Source organism: Brassica napus, chromosome C1, assembly GCF_020379485.1.
Source record: "Brassica napus cultivar Da-Ae chromosome C1, Da-Ae, whole genome shotgun sequence".
NCBI lineage: Eukaryota > Viridiplantae > Streptophyta > Magnoliopsida > Brassicales > Brassicaceae > Brassica > Brassica napus.
Window position 1 is genome coordinate 336154 of NC_063444.1, and position 18329 is coordinate 354482.

General features: G+C 31.0%; 1 protein-coding gene and 1 long non-coding RNA gene across 2 annotated transcripts; one reads left to right on the plus strand and one right to left on the minus strand.

Moving 5' to 3' along the window:
- The first annotated feature begins 7484 nt into the window (after positions 1-7484).
- LOC125580494 lies at positions 7485-14295 on the plus strand. The gene is made up of 3 exons (XR_007318204.1): positions 7485-9183; positions 9277-9415; positions 9673-14295. It is a non-coding gene; the product is annotated as an uncharacterized LOC125580494 (long non-coding RNA).
- Positions 14296-16592: 2297 nt separating this feature from the next.
- LOC106439206 (ethylene-responsive transcription factor ERF060-like) lies at positions 16593-17923 on the minus strand. Its single transcript, XM_013880612.3, has one exon. The coding sequence runs from the start codon at positions 17678-17680 to the stop codon at positions 16850-16852; it is 831 nt and encodes a 276-aa protein (XP_013736066.1). The 5' UTR covers positions 17681-17923; the 3' UTR covers positions 16593-16849.
- Positions 17924-18329: the final 406 nt, after the last annotated feature.

Consider the following 18329-nt stretch of genomic DNA (forward strand, 5'->3'; position numbering starts at 1 on the left):
TGAAGACATCGGCCGTTCTATATTTTGATCTTCAGTTCTTTTTTTTCCATAAATACGTTGTCTCCACTGTTTTTTTTTTTTGGTAAAATTTGTCTCCATTGTTTCGTAATCACTAAAACGAAGTACGATATACAGTCGAAAACCCATATTCTTTAACATAGTACAATTGTGATTTCATAATGTGTTTTAAAAAAAAAGAATATCGAACAAAAAATTATCACGCTAGCTCGAATTAAGACTTTAATATTGCATCAGCCAATTATAACCCCTAACATGTAATTTTATTAATACGACAAAAAGTTTCTTTTAACTGCATCAAGCATTTTCATTAGTTAGTTTCTTTAAGCTACAGTCTATACACTATATATAGCTGTTGAAATTTACTGAATGCCACGTGGGTTAGAGCATGATTATTGGGGCGTTCTTAGCAGAATATAAGAACATGTCTCTTAATTTTTAAATAAAAAAATTAAGAATCGGCTCTTAAATATCTTATTTAAGAACCGGTTCTTAGCTTTTTTTTTTTAGTTAAAAGTTAAGAGAAAAACCTAACCCTAAGAACCTCTAGTAATCACGCTCTTAGTAGTTCATCACTAATAGATATTCCTCAGACTCATTGTTGTGTGCAAAGTATTCATACGGCTTGATTCCGTCATAAGTTTCCATCCAATAATGATTTACAGAAAACCTTTTTGCGAGAAACATATTCATCCATAATCTATTAACCATCCAAGTTAATCGAATACCATATATGATATTTCATTGGTATGAAATATTTAATTGTGTCCACTCCTGAGTCCTGATTATGTCCCCCGCGCATGCATGCATCAGGATTTAGTTATGAAGTTATATATAAAGAATCTGAATAGGGTTCTTAGTAACTTCTACAAGAAGGAAACCTCATAAAAACGTGATGTTAGGACTAAACTATTCAAAAAATATTCTCATGACCACTATTTTTAAACTGTTCGATTCACAATTGATAGGAACTTTTAATTATCATTTTTCAGATCCTGATTTGAATCTGATGCACTAAAACAGCATTCCGATGTTTTTTTTTTGCTAAGAAAAAAAGTGTTTTCACCTCTTTGCCGGGAACCCAAGCAATGTAAATAGTCCCTCCCAGCGCGAATCGAACCCGGGTGGCGGAAGTTACAGCCGCAACTCGTTTACCACCATGACTCGTTCTGGTAAAACAATATTTTTCGTCAGAATACGTATTTAGAGTAACTTGAACAAACGTAATCATAATGTATCAGTTCGATAGCGAAGGAGCAGGTATGTATATATACGTAACACCCGCATATGTATATATGTGATTCTGCAAGAAGGTAATAACATATGCGTCAAGTTGCATGGCATTTATGCATGATTTTTTTTTAAAGGGCATTTATGCATGGTTCAAAGCAAACTTCTGAACCGACACCTCACGTGTAACGAATCGAGAGTGTCTCTACCTAACATGTGGATCCCTACGAGGCATAATAGTATCATATGCAAATAATTGTCCCAGTTACATTAACCCACTCTTCTCGGATCATTAATATTAGCGATCTGTCATCTGTTGGGCTAATTACGCTTGACCAAAGTCTGAAACAATTTTTCTTTTTTGAGAAAAGTCTGAAACAATTTTTGTCAAGATTATAAATTCATGTATGAGTTGAGTGATTATTAGAAACATTCTAATAAAAATTAATTATTGATATGTTAGACATAAGTTCATGTTAGACTTGCATCAATCTCAATTATATCGATCATTTTTCAGTAAGTTAGCACTTTATGAAAACCAAGCATAATGTCGGTCGCATGAGGTACTTTTTACATTTTTGACAATTTTTATCACATGGCATTTTTGGATGCCAGAAACTCTTAGTGCAAACCACCAAACGAGAAATTCCAGGACTGTGTACTTTATGGAAAGAAAAGCATAGTATAAATAAAACCCTGTCAAAGAAAAATCTTACCTTTTTTTCTTGGAAAATTTGAATCAATAACCACAAAATATATTATATTTCACTAGCTAAACATTTTCCTTTCTTTCTTCTTTTTTCTTCCTATCTCTCTCTTTATTTTCTTACTACAAAACTAATACTTCCTCAAATATCGGCATTCAGCAAATTAACCTTTTTTTTCTTTTCGGCCAATTTTTTTTTTAAAAGAGAAGAAAAAAACAAATATATTGAAAAAACAAATATATTTTTGTCCATTGAGTCGATGGCTTTGACTAAACTGCTAACAGCAACGGCTTCTCCAAACTTTTCGGCACAACTCGTGATTGGTGGGTCCTAAGCATGCAACAGAGACTTAATCTTGCCACGTGGAGTAGTCCATGGTGTCCACAGGTCCTGCCATGTCATCATTTACCTGTTTTCCGTTCACAAACAGTAATTTTTTGTATGATAGATAGTTTTGATATAATAAAAATTAAGACATGCTAATTTTTTTATAAAAGCAAATATATATATATATGTATATATATGTGTGATGAATTTTATAATTATTTAGAGACGATCATTTGTAAAATAGATTCTATGCAAATTCATATGAAAAGAAGAAAGTTGATAGCCTTTAATATGAGAATATTAATAGATCAATTATATGGACGTCGTATATCAAACGAGAAAAGTTAACGATTCTTTTTCTCAAAATATATCACTATTCCATCAAGTTGCTCTCATTTCTTAATAATAAAATAACCTTGTAGGTCCTATATTTTCATTCTCTACCAATTTTTTTTTTTTTTTTTTTGAAAAAATTCTATACCAAATTTAATTAAGTTTATCTGGCATCCCAACCAACCACTAACCTTTCAAATCGTATTCTCTTTGTAGAGTTGATCCACGCCAAATTAATGATTCTACAATAAACTAGCTAGTCTGTGGTATGATTATATGAAGAACATTACAGGGGATTTACCGAATATGATTCAAAACTTAATTTTGATTGTAAAAATATACCCAAACTTGAATCGAAATGCAAAAGTAATCCAAAAGCCTTGTGAAATTACAGTCAGCTCCTTGTGACCAAACAAAAAAACATAACTCATTTTTACGAACATAGCCCTGCTAAGTCTTCTGAGTCTTTTGAGATTCTGTTAAGTTTTCTGGACGACGTCCACGGAAGTTACAGTTGATCTTAAAAATAATTTATAAATTTTGTAAAAAATATTTTGATAAGCGAAAAATCAAAATCATGTAATTATAAACAGTTTTAAGTGATATAAATTAAGATATAATAAAATTGAATTGTTTTCAACATAGTTGAGTGAAAGTAGTGAATCATGATATTCTTTGGTCGGCGGTTTGGCAACATATGTTGGAGTGTTGTATGTAATCTTAGGGTTAGATTTTGGAAAGTTTAAATGTTTTTTTTGAAAAATTAAATTTTTACCTACATGTGATTATTTCTGTGTATAGTAAACAATTTTTAAGTTTAATTTGATTTTATGAAGTTTTTAGTTAGTTAATTTAGTTTAGGGGTTATGTTTAAGGTCTAGACGACTAACATGTAAGTCGTCTGGCGATTAGAAGACTTCTCTGAAAGTCTTCTAACTCCCACTAAAAATATTTTAGTTTCCCGCTAAAAATATTTTAGTTTCCCGCTAAAAATATTGAAATCTTTTGGGCGACTTATAAGTAAATTGTCTAGTAAGTCTTCTGATCGAAAATATTTAACCTTATTGGAATTTTTGTCTCCATATACAAAGAAAAATTTACACATTCTCTCTCCTCCTCTCAAATAACTGCAACAAAAAAGGCATGTTCTTCATTCTAAAACTCTCCAACCTCTCTCTAATTTCTTTGAACTTATAAACACCAAACTTTATTATTTTTGTTTCATGTCTTTCTCACTAGTTTATCTTGTTTTGCAGGTTTATCATCACATGGTTCTCATCTTCCACTCATTTAAAGGTAGATTTATTAATTTTAGATATGTATTTTTGTGTGTTTTATAAAGGTAGATCTATCTAATCTTACACTCATTTTTTCTGTTTTTAAGCCATTTGAACGTTTTTGGAGATGCATGTTTATCAGATCCAGACGACTTTTGGGCTAGAAGTCTTCCAGACGACTTCCAGGAATTCTTCCAGACGACTTCCAGGAAGTCTTCTGACGGAGTCTTCTCCCATGTCTCCCTTTCATAATAGATCTGAGCGTTTTGGTAAGTTTTTATGTCTGATTTTTTTTATTTGGTAACCTCATGTTGCATAAAGTTCATACCTTTTTCTCAAACTAAAACTCTCCAAACTCACTCTACTCTCTTTGACTTGAAAACACTAAACTTTATATGAATTTTTTATTTTTGTCTCATGCCTTTCTCACTAATCTATCCTTTTATTGCAGGTTTTTAATCAGATGATTCTCATCTTCCACTTGGATATGTACTTTGTGTGTTCTATAAAAGTATGTCTATTTAATTTCCACTTATTTTCTCTGTTTTTAAGTCATTTGAACGTTTTTTGATATGATATGCAGGTTTTTCAGATCTGGGTTTGATATACATGTTTTTCTGATTTTTTATCAGACTTTGGAAGACCTATGGGAAGTCTTCTCGGAAGTCTTCTAAAATATAATGCACTAGAAGAATTCCAGGAAGTTTTTTAGACGACTTCAAAGAAGTCTTCCAGACGACTTCCAGGAAGTCTTCTGACGGGGTCTTCTTCCATATCAAGTAGAGTCTAAGCTTGTCTTTGTAGAGGAATGATCTATAATAGTTTTGTTTGTGGTATGTTTTGTGATTTGCATGTGTACTCCTTTAGTTGTAACTTTTTTTGTAAATTTGAAAAGATATTAATCAAAAAGTTTGGTAAATATGTTCATTTTCCACAATATTATTTTGCAAAAATTATTTGACATAATTGAAGTTATTGATACAACTTCAATAGCAAAACACAATAACACAAAAAAATTAATCAAATTTATTACAACTAACGGAGAAGAATTCTCAAGAAAACTTAGTCAAATTTACAAAAGATAAAACATTACATAAGTTCAAAGCTAGAACACTTTCATTAGATACATAAGTAAAAAGTATATCTTATGATCTGAGAAGACACATTAAACCATGTTACTTGATATTCTCGAAGTTACTTAACACTTTTGAAAATTAAATAAACATATCTTAAAGGTACTTAACAAATTTACAAAAACTAACGTAGAAGAAGTCTTCTCAATTAGCTAGAAACTTTACTAAACATGAATGTTGGTAACCTCATAAATATCACCAATTAAGTTATAAATTTCATTCAGTAGCCCCAATATTGATTAATATACATGAATAACAAAAAAAATTAAAAAGTCTTTATAGTTTTAGAGAAAATGAAAGTTTATTAAACATTGACGCAGACGACTTTCACGGAAGTCGTCCGTCCGACGATTTACATGGAAGTCGTCAAAGATAAGCAAAGTTTGACCAGAATTTCGGAATAAAATCATGGACGACTTCAATGTAAGTCGTCGGACGGACGAGTTCCGTGTAAGCCGTCTAGAAAAAAATAATTTTTTTTGTTTTATTTTTTAATTGCAAAACTAACCTGAGAGGTATAACAAAATATTATTTTTTTAATTTTTTACTGGACGACTTACGTGTAAGTCGTCCAGGAAAAGTAAAATTTCTGACACAATCCGGTCAAATGCAAAACTAACATGTTTACCCTAGACGACTTACGTGGAAGTTGTCTCGAATTTTTTTTTTTAACAAACATAGATGGACGACTTCCATGTAAGTCGTCGATAAAAATACATTTAAAAGTCAATTGCAAAATTAACCTCTGCATTGACCAGAAGACTTCCATGTAGGTAAGTCGTCTGGACGAACAGTATCACAGATCTGGGGAAAAACTGATTTCATAGTTTCAACCAGTGAGATAACTTGTTTAGCACACATAAGTCTTCTCCAAGCACTCAGAATCTCAAACAAAAGTGACCCACCAAGAATCGTAAGCTTCAATGGCTCTATGAACCATAAAAAATTTAGAATCAAAGTCTTGATTTTTTTGGATGAATATGAAGAGAAAGTGAAAGAGATGTTGTTTTTAGTTCATAAGAATTGAGAAATAAAGAGTGTAAATCAATTTTTAGGTGCATTGAGAGCTTCAAATTGGTTGTTCATGGTGGTTGGTGTATTGATGGCAATGCCAATATTGTGAATATTTGAGAAAGATGAGAGTGATGAAGTAAAATATGCATTTTCAAAAAAAAAAAAAATAATGGCATTTTCGTGAATAATTTTAACTTTGGCGATGAAATAGACAAATCAAAATTTCAAAAGAAAACATGGGTTAGTTTTGTGTTTGACTTCAAGTTTTGAGTCATATTTGCAAAAATCCCAACATTATAATCAGATAGATACCTTATGCCAGGAGTAAACCTAGATTTTGAGTTCTGATGATATTAGTGAAATAATATAAATTTAGGCCGAAACGCCCTCAATCATTGAGAACTTTTCCACGGCTTAAAACAAAACCACAAGCTGTTAGATATACATGAATTTTTTTTGTTATTTTTAGTTATAAAAGGCTCTAATAGCTAGAGAATACCGATCTCTTTATAATGTTCAGTTACTTTAGTAGATAAGAATAAATACACAAAAAAAGAATAAATATGTACATATATACGATCAAAACGAACGCATGCATAGTATATATATATGAACGAATGTAAAAAAGGGAACTGAATCAATGTAATTTTTTAGACTTATTTTCTGAAATAAAGTATGTACTATATATCAATTCCAAACCATAATCACATAACTAAATTACAGTTCTATTAGGTTTATCGAGAGCCTTTCAGAAATGTTGGAGCTTACTCTGTAGTGCAGGAGATCATCTTTAAAGAGAGAAAAGGACGTTCTTACTTTAAAATCATCGATGTCTATTGATTATGTGTTAAAAGGAAAATGTCGTAGGTTACTCTTTATGATCTCCAAGAGTCGCCAATCTACAATTTGGGTGGCTTCTCTTTATATCACCATGGCCTTCAAACCTTTAATGGACCGACACTTTTTCGATGATTAAAGCTATGAGGTTGATATTATGATCATCCTTTTAACGTATCTGAAAGGCATGCATATTAATCATGCGATATGTTCAGTATATTTGTTATTATTATGAAAATCGCTAAAGAACATTACCCAATAGTATATGTGATATCCACTTGTATCTAGTTGAATTGTCCGGTGTATATTTATGTCTATGCTACATTGAACTGATATAACATCGCTAAACGCGTATGTAAAATAACTCAATACAACATGTCACTGGCAATGCTGAAAGGTAGTAAAAAGCACATAGTTTAACTATTCCACGCGAATAGCACGGTGCAGCGATGTCGATCTCGAAATTATTTTAGTTTTCTTTTATAAAATAGTTTTCAAAATGATCAACTGTTTTGTTACCAAAAAAAAAAGATCAACTGTTTAACTATAATATAGAAATGAAATCGCTAGAAGGATCTGAACGGGAACTAGTTGAATCGATTGTGACATTTACAAAGAACAAGAATGGATCATAGTAAGCTTCGCGCTGGAGTTTTTCACTTTCGACGTGTCTTGCATTACGGGCTAAGTGATTAACTCTAAATCCTCCCAGTTTTTGGTCTTTAAAGATTAAATATACAAGAAAACAAAACATTATTCTTTATCTAAATTGGACGCATAAAGTTGATGTGTCCTCTAATTTTCTCTTTTCCCTAATCAACCAACCACGTGCCCTTCTCTATCACATGAATGTATTTTATAAGCACACATATTTAAAGTTTGACGTGTATATCATCACTTTATACACGTCTAAATATCTCTATAAATCTATCATATATCAAAAAAAAAAATATATAATATATCTACTCCTGATTGGATAAAAGTACGTTATACATAATTATTTTTTGCTAAGTGCTGTATAATATATATTTGCTAATTACTTTTAAATTCAAATTTCGCCAGATAATTTCCAAAAACGTATTCCTCTTGTAGTCTTGTGTTAATGAAAATGTTTTTTTTTTGAACCTATGTTAATGAAAATGTTGCTTTGAATCAAATATCATATGCGCATCAATAACTAATTAAATATATACGCTTTGTATTTGGTATGCACAAGCGGATGTTTTAGATCAATATTAATGAATTGATTTAAAAATAAGTAAATTATTTTCCGCGGTAATCACAATAGTCTCACGTACATACCCATGTCATCGGCCCTCTTGGTTTAACAAATCACTAGATCATGATCCACGCAGGTTTTATTTTTGTTTTTATACATTTCGAGTTTGTCCAATTCCTTTTTTTTCTTTAAAGAACAATATTTAAATTGTGTTTTATACTAGTAGTTTTTCATCGGTGTATTAAAGATATAACCGTGCAGTGAAAACACTAACATAATATTAAGTAATACGATTTGGATCGAAATAACTGTGTATTATAAATGTTCTGTGAAACACTAACCTAATAGTAACCAATACAATTTGGATTAACATATCAGTATATTATAAACATAGACATAAGGTGAAAATACTAATCTAATATTAACAAAAAAGAAGAAGACTAACGTCCCTGAAGTCTTCATTATAATTCTAATAAAATAATTGTAATAATAAAATAAATAAGCAAACAAAAGTGTATATTTTCTTTAAAAAATTAATAGATTAACCCCATTCGGATATATAAATGTTTAAATTGATAGATATAACAATTTTTTTTGGTCAAGTAATTTAAATAAAAATGTAATAATAGAAAAAAAATTATGGTTTTAATTTTTTTATTAATAGAATAGTATTTTCAATGTGTATGCAAGAATTCCAATAAATAAAGAAAAAATTAAGTGCAATCATAAAATTGTTTTTGTTTTATATTTAAATTGCAATCTAACTATTATGATCCATAAAACAAAATTTTATTATAAATGCACAAGTCCATATCAAAACAATAAGCCCATAAGTAACAACAGTTGTCCAGGAAAAGAAAGAATAAAAACGGTTATCCTTTATTTTCCTTTTTCTTCCTTTATTTTCTTTTACAGACATAAACGTGTCTTTTTTTTTGTACAAGTGTTTGTTCCTCTTCGAAATCATCAATTCAAGTTTAAAGAGTATCCGTAACCCGATCAAAATTTTGGAAGTCAGAGAACCCCAAAATTTCTTTCTTCATTCTCATAAAACAGAGCAAATGCATCAACATATATACTCATAAAAGGTTAGAATCTATATTCTTATACTTTGTTTTCATCCGGCCATCAATCGATACTGATTTTCTTGTTCTTATACAGATTGATTTGTTTGTTGATAGATTTATTGATTCCTATATAAGATCGGCTATCAATATCCTCGATTGAGAAATTCACGGGTTCTTGCATTCTCTATAAGTTTTCTTTGTCTGTGTCTTTCTCTGATCTGTTCGTCTTCCTCGATATCCATAATCATCAAAGGTAAAAAAAATAAGATACAAATCTAGATTGAAATACAGATTTATGTTGATACAAAATTGTTGAATTTGATACTCGAGCTATCGAGTAAAGGTTGGACTATCAATCGTTTATATTTTTTTCCGGTAAAAAGTATCGTCATTCTTTTTAACAATTTTAAATTTTGTTCTCTGATCAAGATAGTTAGATTGCTATCAGTTTTAATTGAACTTGAACTACTGTATATTCTTATGGTCTTTGGTTTTTGTTTTATTTTGTAGTATCCTAATAAAACGGGAGAAGCATAAACGGGAGAAGCATCATGTAGATACACAGAAGCAATTCAGGAATTTTCCATGGCCACAATGTCTTGCATCAAAATATAAAGTAAGTTGTCTGGCAAATTTATATTACTTTTAGAAGGTTTAAGTGGAACTGTAAATGGTAGATAGGTTTTTCCCTGGAGAATGTTTGATGTGATGTAATGTATGTACTGTTTTAAATGAAAATTATCAAGCAAATAATGAATTATTATGATATGTATTTAGAAATGTATGTCAACATTGCGTGAAACACAAATAGATAGTTGTAGAAAACCAAAACTAACGAAAAAAACAAAATTCTGGATAGTAGCAATTCTCACGCTTCCACAGCTCTCACTCTTCCACATTTCTCACGGTTCCAAACCATAAACTCACGGTGCATTCCTGGATATACTCTTCATCATCATCTAGCAACCCACGCGCAAAACATGCCTCTTTATAGCTAGGATATAGAACACTGTTAAATGTTTTCATGTCTTCATAACTGGTAGGGCCTCTAACAACGTTCAGCAACACTCGCAGATAATAAGAATTCTCTGGATTCCGTGGAGCATAATTTATTCTGCCTATGCTGAATCCCTTTTTTCGCCTACTGAACTTCTTCTTCGTTTTATCATAAGTATATAAGTTCGGAATTTGAGCATAAGTAAGAGTTCTTGCAAATTCATCAACTTTACACAAATCAAACCATGCCAAAAACATGGTATGTGTGATAAGCTTACGATTGACGACTTCTTGAATCTTATCTTTGCCTTTGAAAAAAACAGTCTGTTTTCCACGAAGATGGAATTGAAGCTTCTCAACTGATGTAGATCAATAATGTATTGGGAATGCAAAAGTGTGCCATGAAGCTTCACAAGAAGAAACATATCTACAAAAAACACAAATGATTATCATGTTATAGGATATGGCATAATGCTTTAAAATCGAGCTTAAATTAACATTTATGAATTCAGATACCTGCAATCAAAAGAATCTTGGAATTCATTTTTTTTCTTCTCAACGTTTGCTTCTCCATCACTGCCACCATTAGATTCACCACAACCTGATGGTTCCACAACGACAGTGACACGATCACTACCCTTGTTGATGTACTTAAATAAGTACTTGATAGAACCTGTTTGGTTGCACCACTCCACATTAATATGAGCTTTGTATAGAAGAGAGAGTTTCTTATTGTATGGGATCACAAATCTGTTATCACATTTCACGCCATTCTTCATCACAAAATTATCAGAGTGCTCTTGCCTTCTATAAACAGGGAAACCTTCTTTAGTTACCGTAGTCTTCTCAGCATAGGATTTCGGATACAACTTAGAACATTTTTCATTCTCCATACAAGGTGCATTCCTATTAGCGTGACCACACGGTCCATGAATCATCATATCTTTGATAACACCATACAGCTCTGGTTCAGTGTCCTTATTAGGAATTTTCTCCCTTATAATCTTGTCAATATCATCAGTGGTGGGAAACTTGCATGTAGGATGCATGAAGAGGAGAATATGAGCATGTGGCAGTCCCGTTTTTGGAACTCAATTGTGTACATAGCTGAAACATTATAAACAGTTCAAAACACTTAAATAATCAAATAATTGTTAGTGCATAAATCAATTTTAATTAATAAAGAGTGTAAAATTATAACTTACACGCAACCGTCTTTCCTAGCAGATTTTTCTTAGTTAAAGCATCCATCAAAGAGTCAAGTTTGATCTTAAACATCCTAGAAATTATTTCTGGTCTGTCCTCTGATGTTAACTTGCGCTCATTTAGATATCTTGTGATCTCTGGCCATTTAGGATTGCACGTGAATGTAATGAAGAGATCTGGAAAACCAAAATGCTTGCATATGGCCACTGCATCCAAGTAGTTATTCTTCATATACCTAGGACCTCCTGTAAACGTAGCTGGTATCACATAAAAAGAGTTATAAAAACAAACTATAAACAATATGTACATTTTCATCAGCAAAGATGAACTCTAATGTGTCGCCTGCAAAAGGTGTGGTTTGTTTTCAAGAATGAAGCACTTTAACTCGAATTTGCCAATTGTGTCTGACAGGTTTCACACCATCGATTAGAACTAAAGTGCTTGGTTTAGACATTTTGTTTTTTGGGAGCTTTTTGTGTATGTCGAATGATGAATACGAAGAGAAGTATTTATGGAGACATTTTAGTGGGAGGTAATGAATATTCCCTAACCTATCAAGTTAGGTATAATAAATACAAAATCTCTAGATTTTATTGAAACCGAGATTTTAGGTATAGTAGAATAAACTTGGAGAAGGGGGTTTTCCATATTAATGATTTTCAAATCTGGCAAATCGATTTTAACAGAGAATTTTAAAACTCCATATTTGATTGTATCCGAGATTTTAGGCATATAATACACAACTTGGGGAAGGGGTTTTGTTATAAACGTTTTTTGGTAAGTATAAACTGATGTTTTTGTTATTGAAATAAGAATATACGGTTAAAATCAAATCCGGAGATTTAAATTGATGTTTCTGTTATTGAAAATTAGAATTATACCATGGACAAATCTAGGTTAAAATAAAATTCGGTTAAAACCAAATCCGGAGATTTAAATTTCTTGTTTCTTTAAATTATACCATGGACAAATGATTTGGATATATGACCATATCATTTAAGTAACATAAATAAACTATGTTGTTATAGTTTTTACAATATAATGACAAACAATGATTTAGATATACGACCATATGAGTTTTGTAACTTATGAAGTTTTTTAAAATATAATGACTACTCAATGTTGCTAATCCTGCAATGTGATATGGATCAATGTAAAGAGAGGGTTTTTTATATATTGTAACTATGATATAATATAAGTATGACAATGTGAGTATATGTATGTTAACGTTTCACATTAAAGCCCGGGGTTTTTAATAGATGTTTTTTTAATATATATATAATAATAGATGCATAATGTGACGAAATAATAGTTGTATAATGTATAATAAGATAGATCCTACGGTGGATTTAAATAGAGTTATATGATGAAGTTAAATGGACTTTATTGAACCGATGGTTGATATTGAACCAATTAAGGAAATATTTAAATGTAAGGTTAGGCTATGAATAATAATGTGATGTCCAACTTAAAAATCCACCTAGAAGAAGTTGTAATGTTTATGTTTTAATAAGATAGATAGAAAAATATGCGAAGAAAAATGAAAATCATATCAGAGTATATCCCAACTCTAATTTGGACCAGCGAGGCCGAGGCGCCGCCACACCTAACCCGTTAAATTCCAATTCCAACTTTTTCGGGCCATATTTTTAATAAAACGCACACAAGTATCATATGATCCACAATTCGGCCCAAGTATCACACTATAGATCTTTTAAAAATGCTTAAAAGACCTTTAATCAATCACTAAGCATGTGCATATACAAAGTTATATGGTGGATTTAAAGTAAACTAAACCTTTTGCAAATGGGCCTGAAAGATCTGTCTAATATCTGGAGAAAAAAATTATAAAGTAAAAGGGCGATTTTGTGAACATCAAATGCATTACCCCCACCCCCTCCCCCCGGGGTACATGTAGCTGATTTGACTAGTTGATGTGATTTGGCATTAAAGTGATTTAACTAATGTTAACCACAAACAAAAAATGTGATGGCATTGAAGCCTATGTGACAAGTCGGAGAGCTTGGCTAGAGTTGTTGAGGATTGAAGAAGATCAAGGGACTTGTGCTTTCCCCCTTTTCAAGAAATCTAACCCAGTTCAGGCTGAACCCGAGATCACAAGTTCCACAACCAAATAGAAACACACAGCGCTTATACTGAAAAGAACAGGGCATACACGCAAAATGGATCTTGAATAGATATTCTCATGGCAAAAAAAAAAAACCTTAAGCAGTAGTTTCAAACATTACAAGAGCATGAACATCCCAAGGTTCTCGGAGAGCTTTTTTTGATAAAATATAGGCTCTACTGACGCGTGGATCCCACAAAAATTTAAAAACCGTTCTCCAAAATCATTAAATAAGGATCGGTAATTAGGGGTTTTTGACACTGTTTGCGGATCCCACCGACATGTGGCGGCACGCGATTATTTTTTATTTATTTTTTTAAGAAAAAAAAAACCTTTAGAATCCCTTGCGATAATCATGGTCTAAGTAACTATAAAAGGAAGAACATTTATCTTCCTCCATAAACTCCTAAACCTACTCAAGTCATTTTGACAGTTTTAAAAGACATTCAAATGCAAACCCAAACTCCAGAAGCAATTTTAAAAAGTTTTCAAAACAAAGTGCAAACATAACACTAAGGTAGCTAAACAAAGTGCAAACAAAAATTGCTTGATCCGCACTTAAAATAACTAATTAATAAACATGAAAAAACCAACATAAAACTGCGACAAAAACCGATTTAGATATATTAATATTATATTATTAATAACTAATTAATAAACATAAAAAAACATCAAGTCACATAAATAGCATATAATTTTTTTTATAATACATTAAATCCATAAAAAAAAATATATAAGGATGCACAAATTATATTCCAATGTGGATGATACAATTAACAGTTTACAAGACAAAATAAAATTACTTAATATAAACTATCAAATTATCATGTTTAAAAATTTCATATTAAACAATTATTTAATAAGTTAAATATTAAAAATATATATATATATATATATTATCACTTATACCAAATAAATGTTTATTTATAAAAAAAACATTCTAATTATGTTTTAGAATCGATGTATAAAAAATAGAATAATAATTTAATCGGTATATTATCATATTTTATCAAAATTCAAGTGTATATTTTTAGTTTTTATTGGAACTTTTCTATAAATTTTGTATTTTATTTGAATTTCCCCCCTAAAAATAACAAAATGAAAGTTTCTCCGTATATGACAAGATAAATATATTTTTATTAGTCTATACTATTATTTACGAAGTGATTTTTCGCATTTGAGCTCTCACGTCAAAAGTTAAAGTGGTTAGTATCGTTTATATCTTTAATGAATAAATTATATAAATTACCTATAAAATAAAAACGAATTTAAATGATTTTGATTAGATAAATGATTAAAATTAATAATAATAAAAATTATCCAAAATCCAAAAAATATATATATATATATATATATTAAAATAAAAAGATAATTCCTATATATACTGTGTTGTTATCTAAAAAGTACCTTTTAAGAAAAAAGTTTTAAAAAAATTAAAAAAAAAAACAGAAAACACATAACTAAATGTTAATGAAGTAAAATTCTTAATTTTATATAATTGAAAATAGAATATTGAGTGATTTCTTAAGATTTATCTATTAATAATGAATATAGCGTACAAAGAAATTTTCAAAAAATATTCATAAGGATGTTTAAAAGGAAACATAAATAATAATTGGTTAAAAATATAAATAATAATTTATTATTATCTTTTAATTAGGAAAGAAAATATATATAAAAAATAACAAACTGTTTATGTCTGCATGAGCGGGTGAAACACTTAGTTATAAAGAATCACAAGTTCAAAAATCTATTTCAGCTTTTTTGGCCGTGAAACACCGTCTTTATGTGCTGAAACAATGTTTAGAAATCCGACCCGGATCCATGGTCGAACGGTAAACCATGTGACCCGGTATGTAATCATGGTTTTTAAGAAAAATCCATTATTTTAAAACCCGGTAAAACCCACAAAAACCGTTAAAACCCGGAAACTTGGCTACCGGTTGGACCAATACGTAATTTTTATTTATTATTTTTTGGACTTTTTGATTACATTATTAGAATCTATTTTGTATTCTAAGTAAGAAGTGATCATGTGGGTTATGAATCTATTAACAAAACTAATTGATGTGATTTGGTATTAATTTATTTTTATTATCGATAATTTATTACAATTTTATGTTTTACTTTTTATTTATTTGGATTTAAAGTTTAATTTTATTATTCACATTAGACATTTATACTTATAAATTTTAAGTATATATTTATTCTATGTCATAACTTTTAATTTGCTACAAAATTTTCAAATAGTCTATTTTTCATATTTTGTATGTGAAACGAAAATAACAATAAAAAAACTAAAGTTAATTATTTTCCCAAATGTTTTTATAACATAAAACATTTCTTATATTTTTTCAATTGATTATTATACAACATAATTAATTAATTTATTAACATACGGTTCGTCCACGGTCGACCTAATAATCTGGTAGCCCGATAAATTGTGCGGAAGTCCGATAAATTTTCTGGGTCGGATTTCAAAACACTGGCCGAAAGAAACGAATCAGAATACTGGATTAGGCTGCTTTGTTCATTGTTCTGTAAATACATACATATACGTTATTTAATAATGGCGACATACAGACTTTTAAATTAGTTGTATACATCATTGTTAATCTTTGCCACATTTGATGGTTGTTATAAGATTGTTTCTTTAATAAAGAATCATACTTTTGCGGCTTATGTGTTCCCACTCGTCAATTAGGTACCCTTCTCTGGCCCTTTGCCTTCCACAAAAGACATAAAATACAACATACACTTTTAGAATCTATATAATTATTCATATTTGATTACAATATATTATGGAATTTCTTTATAAGAAATATGTCTATCAGTGGCATTTTGCTTTGTTGAACCCATGATTATGAAATATGCGAAGTTTTTTTATGTTAAGCAGAAATATGCTAGGTTTGTATTTGGATCCGTAAATTTTTCTGTTCCCATCATGTTTTTCACACCACCCAATGTGAATTTGATTTTGAATCACACATCGTTAACTTTTATTATAATAATAAAAAATGTTATTGAACATTACTCCGGTAGATTGTTATCTTTGTAATATACTTAGCATGCAAACCTCTTAAAAACATGAAGATGATAATAACAAAAGAAAGAGTATAATTTAGAATAATTTACATTCATTAGAAACTTAAAGATGATATAATACATGGAAGCTTCTCCGGTTGGTCAGAGACAAGGTTTGTGAAGGAAAAAAACATAAACCAGCCAGACCGAACACATGGAGGAAGATTTCAACAGAAAACAAAACCTAGATGATTCTCCCACAACTGTTCAAAAATTAAGTTGCAGAGATTAGCTAACTAATAATAGCAGACACTGATGTTAAAGACAAAACACTTAAGATTCGGACAACTTGCTAATCGCATCCCAATCAATCTCCACAGAAGGAAACTTCTCCAGCACGAAACTCCCAATCTCATCAAACCCTGAATCCGAGAAATCCAAGAACGCAGTGGTAATACCAGATTCTGGCGAAGATGATTCAACCTGAGACTCATAAGAAAACGAATTCTCATCAGCTCTCAGAAACCCATATTCACTTTCTTGATACTCCTCTGCTTTTGGCGGGAAAAGCTCTGTTTCAGAACGGGGGAGATCATCATCCTCTGTCTTTCTCAAGCTCTGGCAAATCGCTTCGAGCTTTGCTTCAACAGAGGGATGAAGAGGCTTGAAGCTGCCATCACCACCTCCGTATCCATACTCGTGCCTCATGTGTGGGAAGTTAAGCCTCGCTAATTCGCCACGAAGCTGGTAAGCAGCTTGATCATAAGCCATGGCTGCTTCTTCAGCCGTGTCGAAAGTTCCAAGCCAGAGTCGGGTCCGGTTCTTGGGCAAACGGATCTCAGCAACCCATTTTCCCCAGTGCCTTTGTCTGACTCCTCTGTACAGTTTCTGAACGGCCATGTTCTTCATTGGTACAGGCTTTGGAGAGAGATTTGAGATGTTGGAGTTGTGTCTCTGGTTAAGCTGGTTTTGGATCTGGTTGATTTGGTAAGGTGTGAGCTGGTTTAGACCGAGAGGTGCGGTTTGATTGAAACCGAAGATTGTGTTTGGAACCGGAGCAAGAGAGGAGACAGAGTTGGTAAAAGGGTTAAGTACTTTCATGAGCTCTTCTTTGAAAGGATCAGAATGATCAGTGCTGCTACTGAACATATCTATGGCTGCCATGGATCTTATTAGGATAGACTTCTGAAACTGATGTTAGTTATACTTTTGCTCTCTATAAATTTGGTTTTTTTTTTTTGGCACTTGGTTCCTCTGGATATGATGTTCTTTGCTTATATAATACGAGAAGCTTGCCGCCCATTGATCTCTTAATATATTTTAACTATATAAATTAATACTAAACAATGTTTTATTAATATAGTTTTTCTACATCTTGTTTGATGCTTTTGTTCTATTCACAACTTGTTAGCTTCTCGTCAGCTCGAAGATATCTTTTATTCATTCCAAGGAGGCTTATAGGAGAACGACGTCCACATATTCTTTGGATCTACGCCGTTCCCGGGGAATGTTTCAAAAGAATAGACTTTTATGACGTGTGTGATAATGAATAATCAACCATCATGGATTTAAAATCTTAACAGCAAATTTTAGCAAAAGCTAAGAACAACATTCTAATTTTCAAATCGAAAAAGAAGAAACAGATTGCAATACTTTCATTGCGAATGTTAATTCCACCATACAATAAAATGCGTTAAATTTATTTCACTAGTCACATTTCATTTGGTCATATTACAATATTAAATTGCTTTAAAACAATAATTTCTTGTCCAGTTCTATTTCACCCAAAAATAGTTCAGGTTTAATGAGTTTT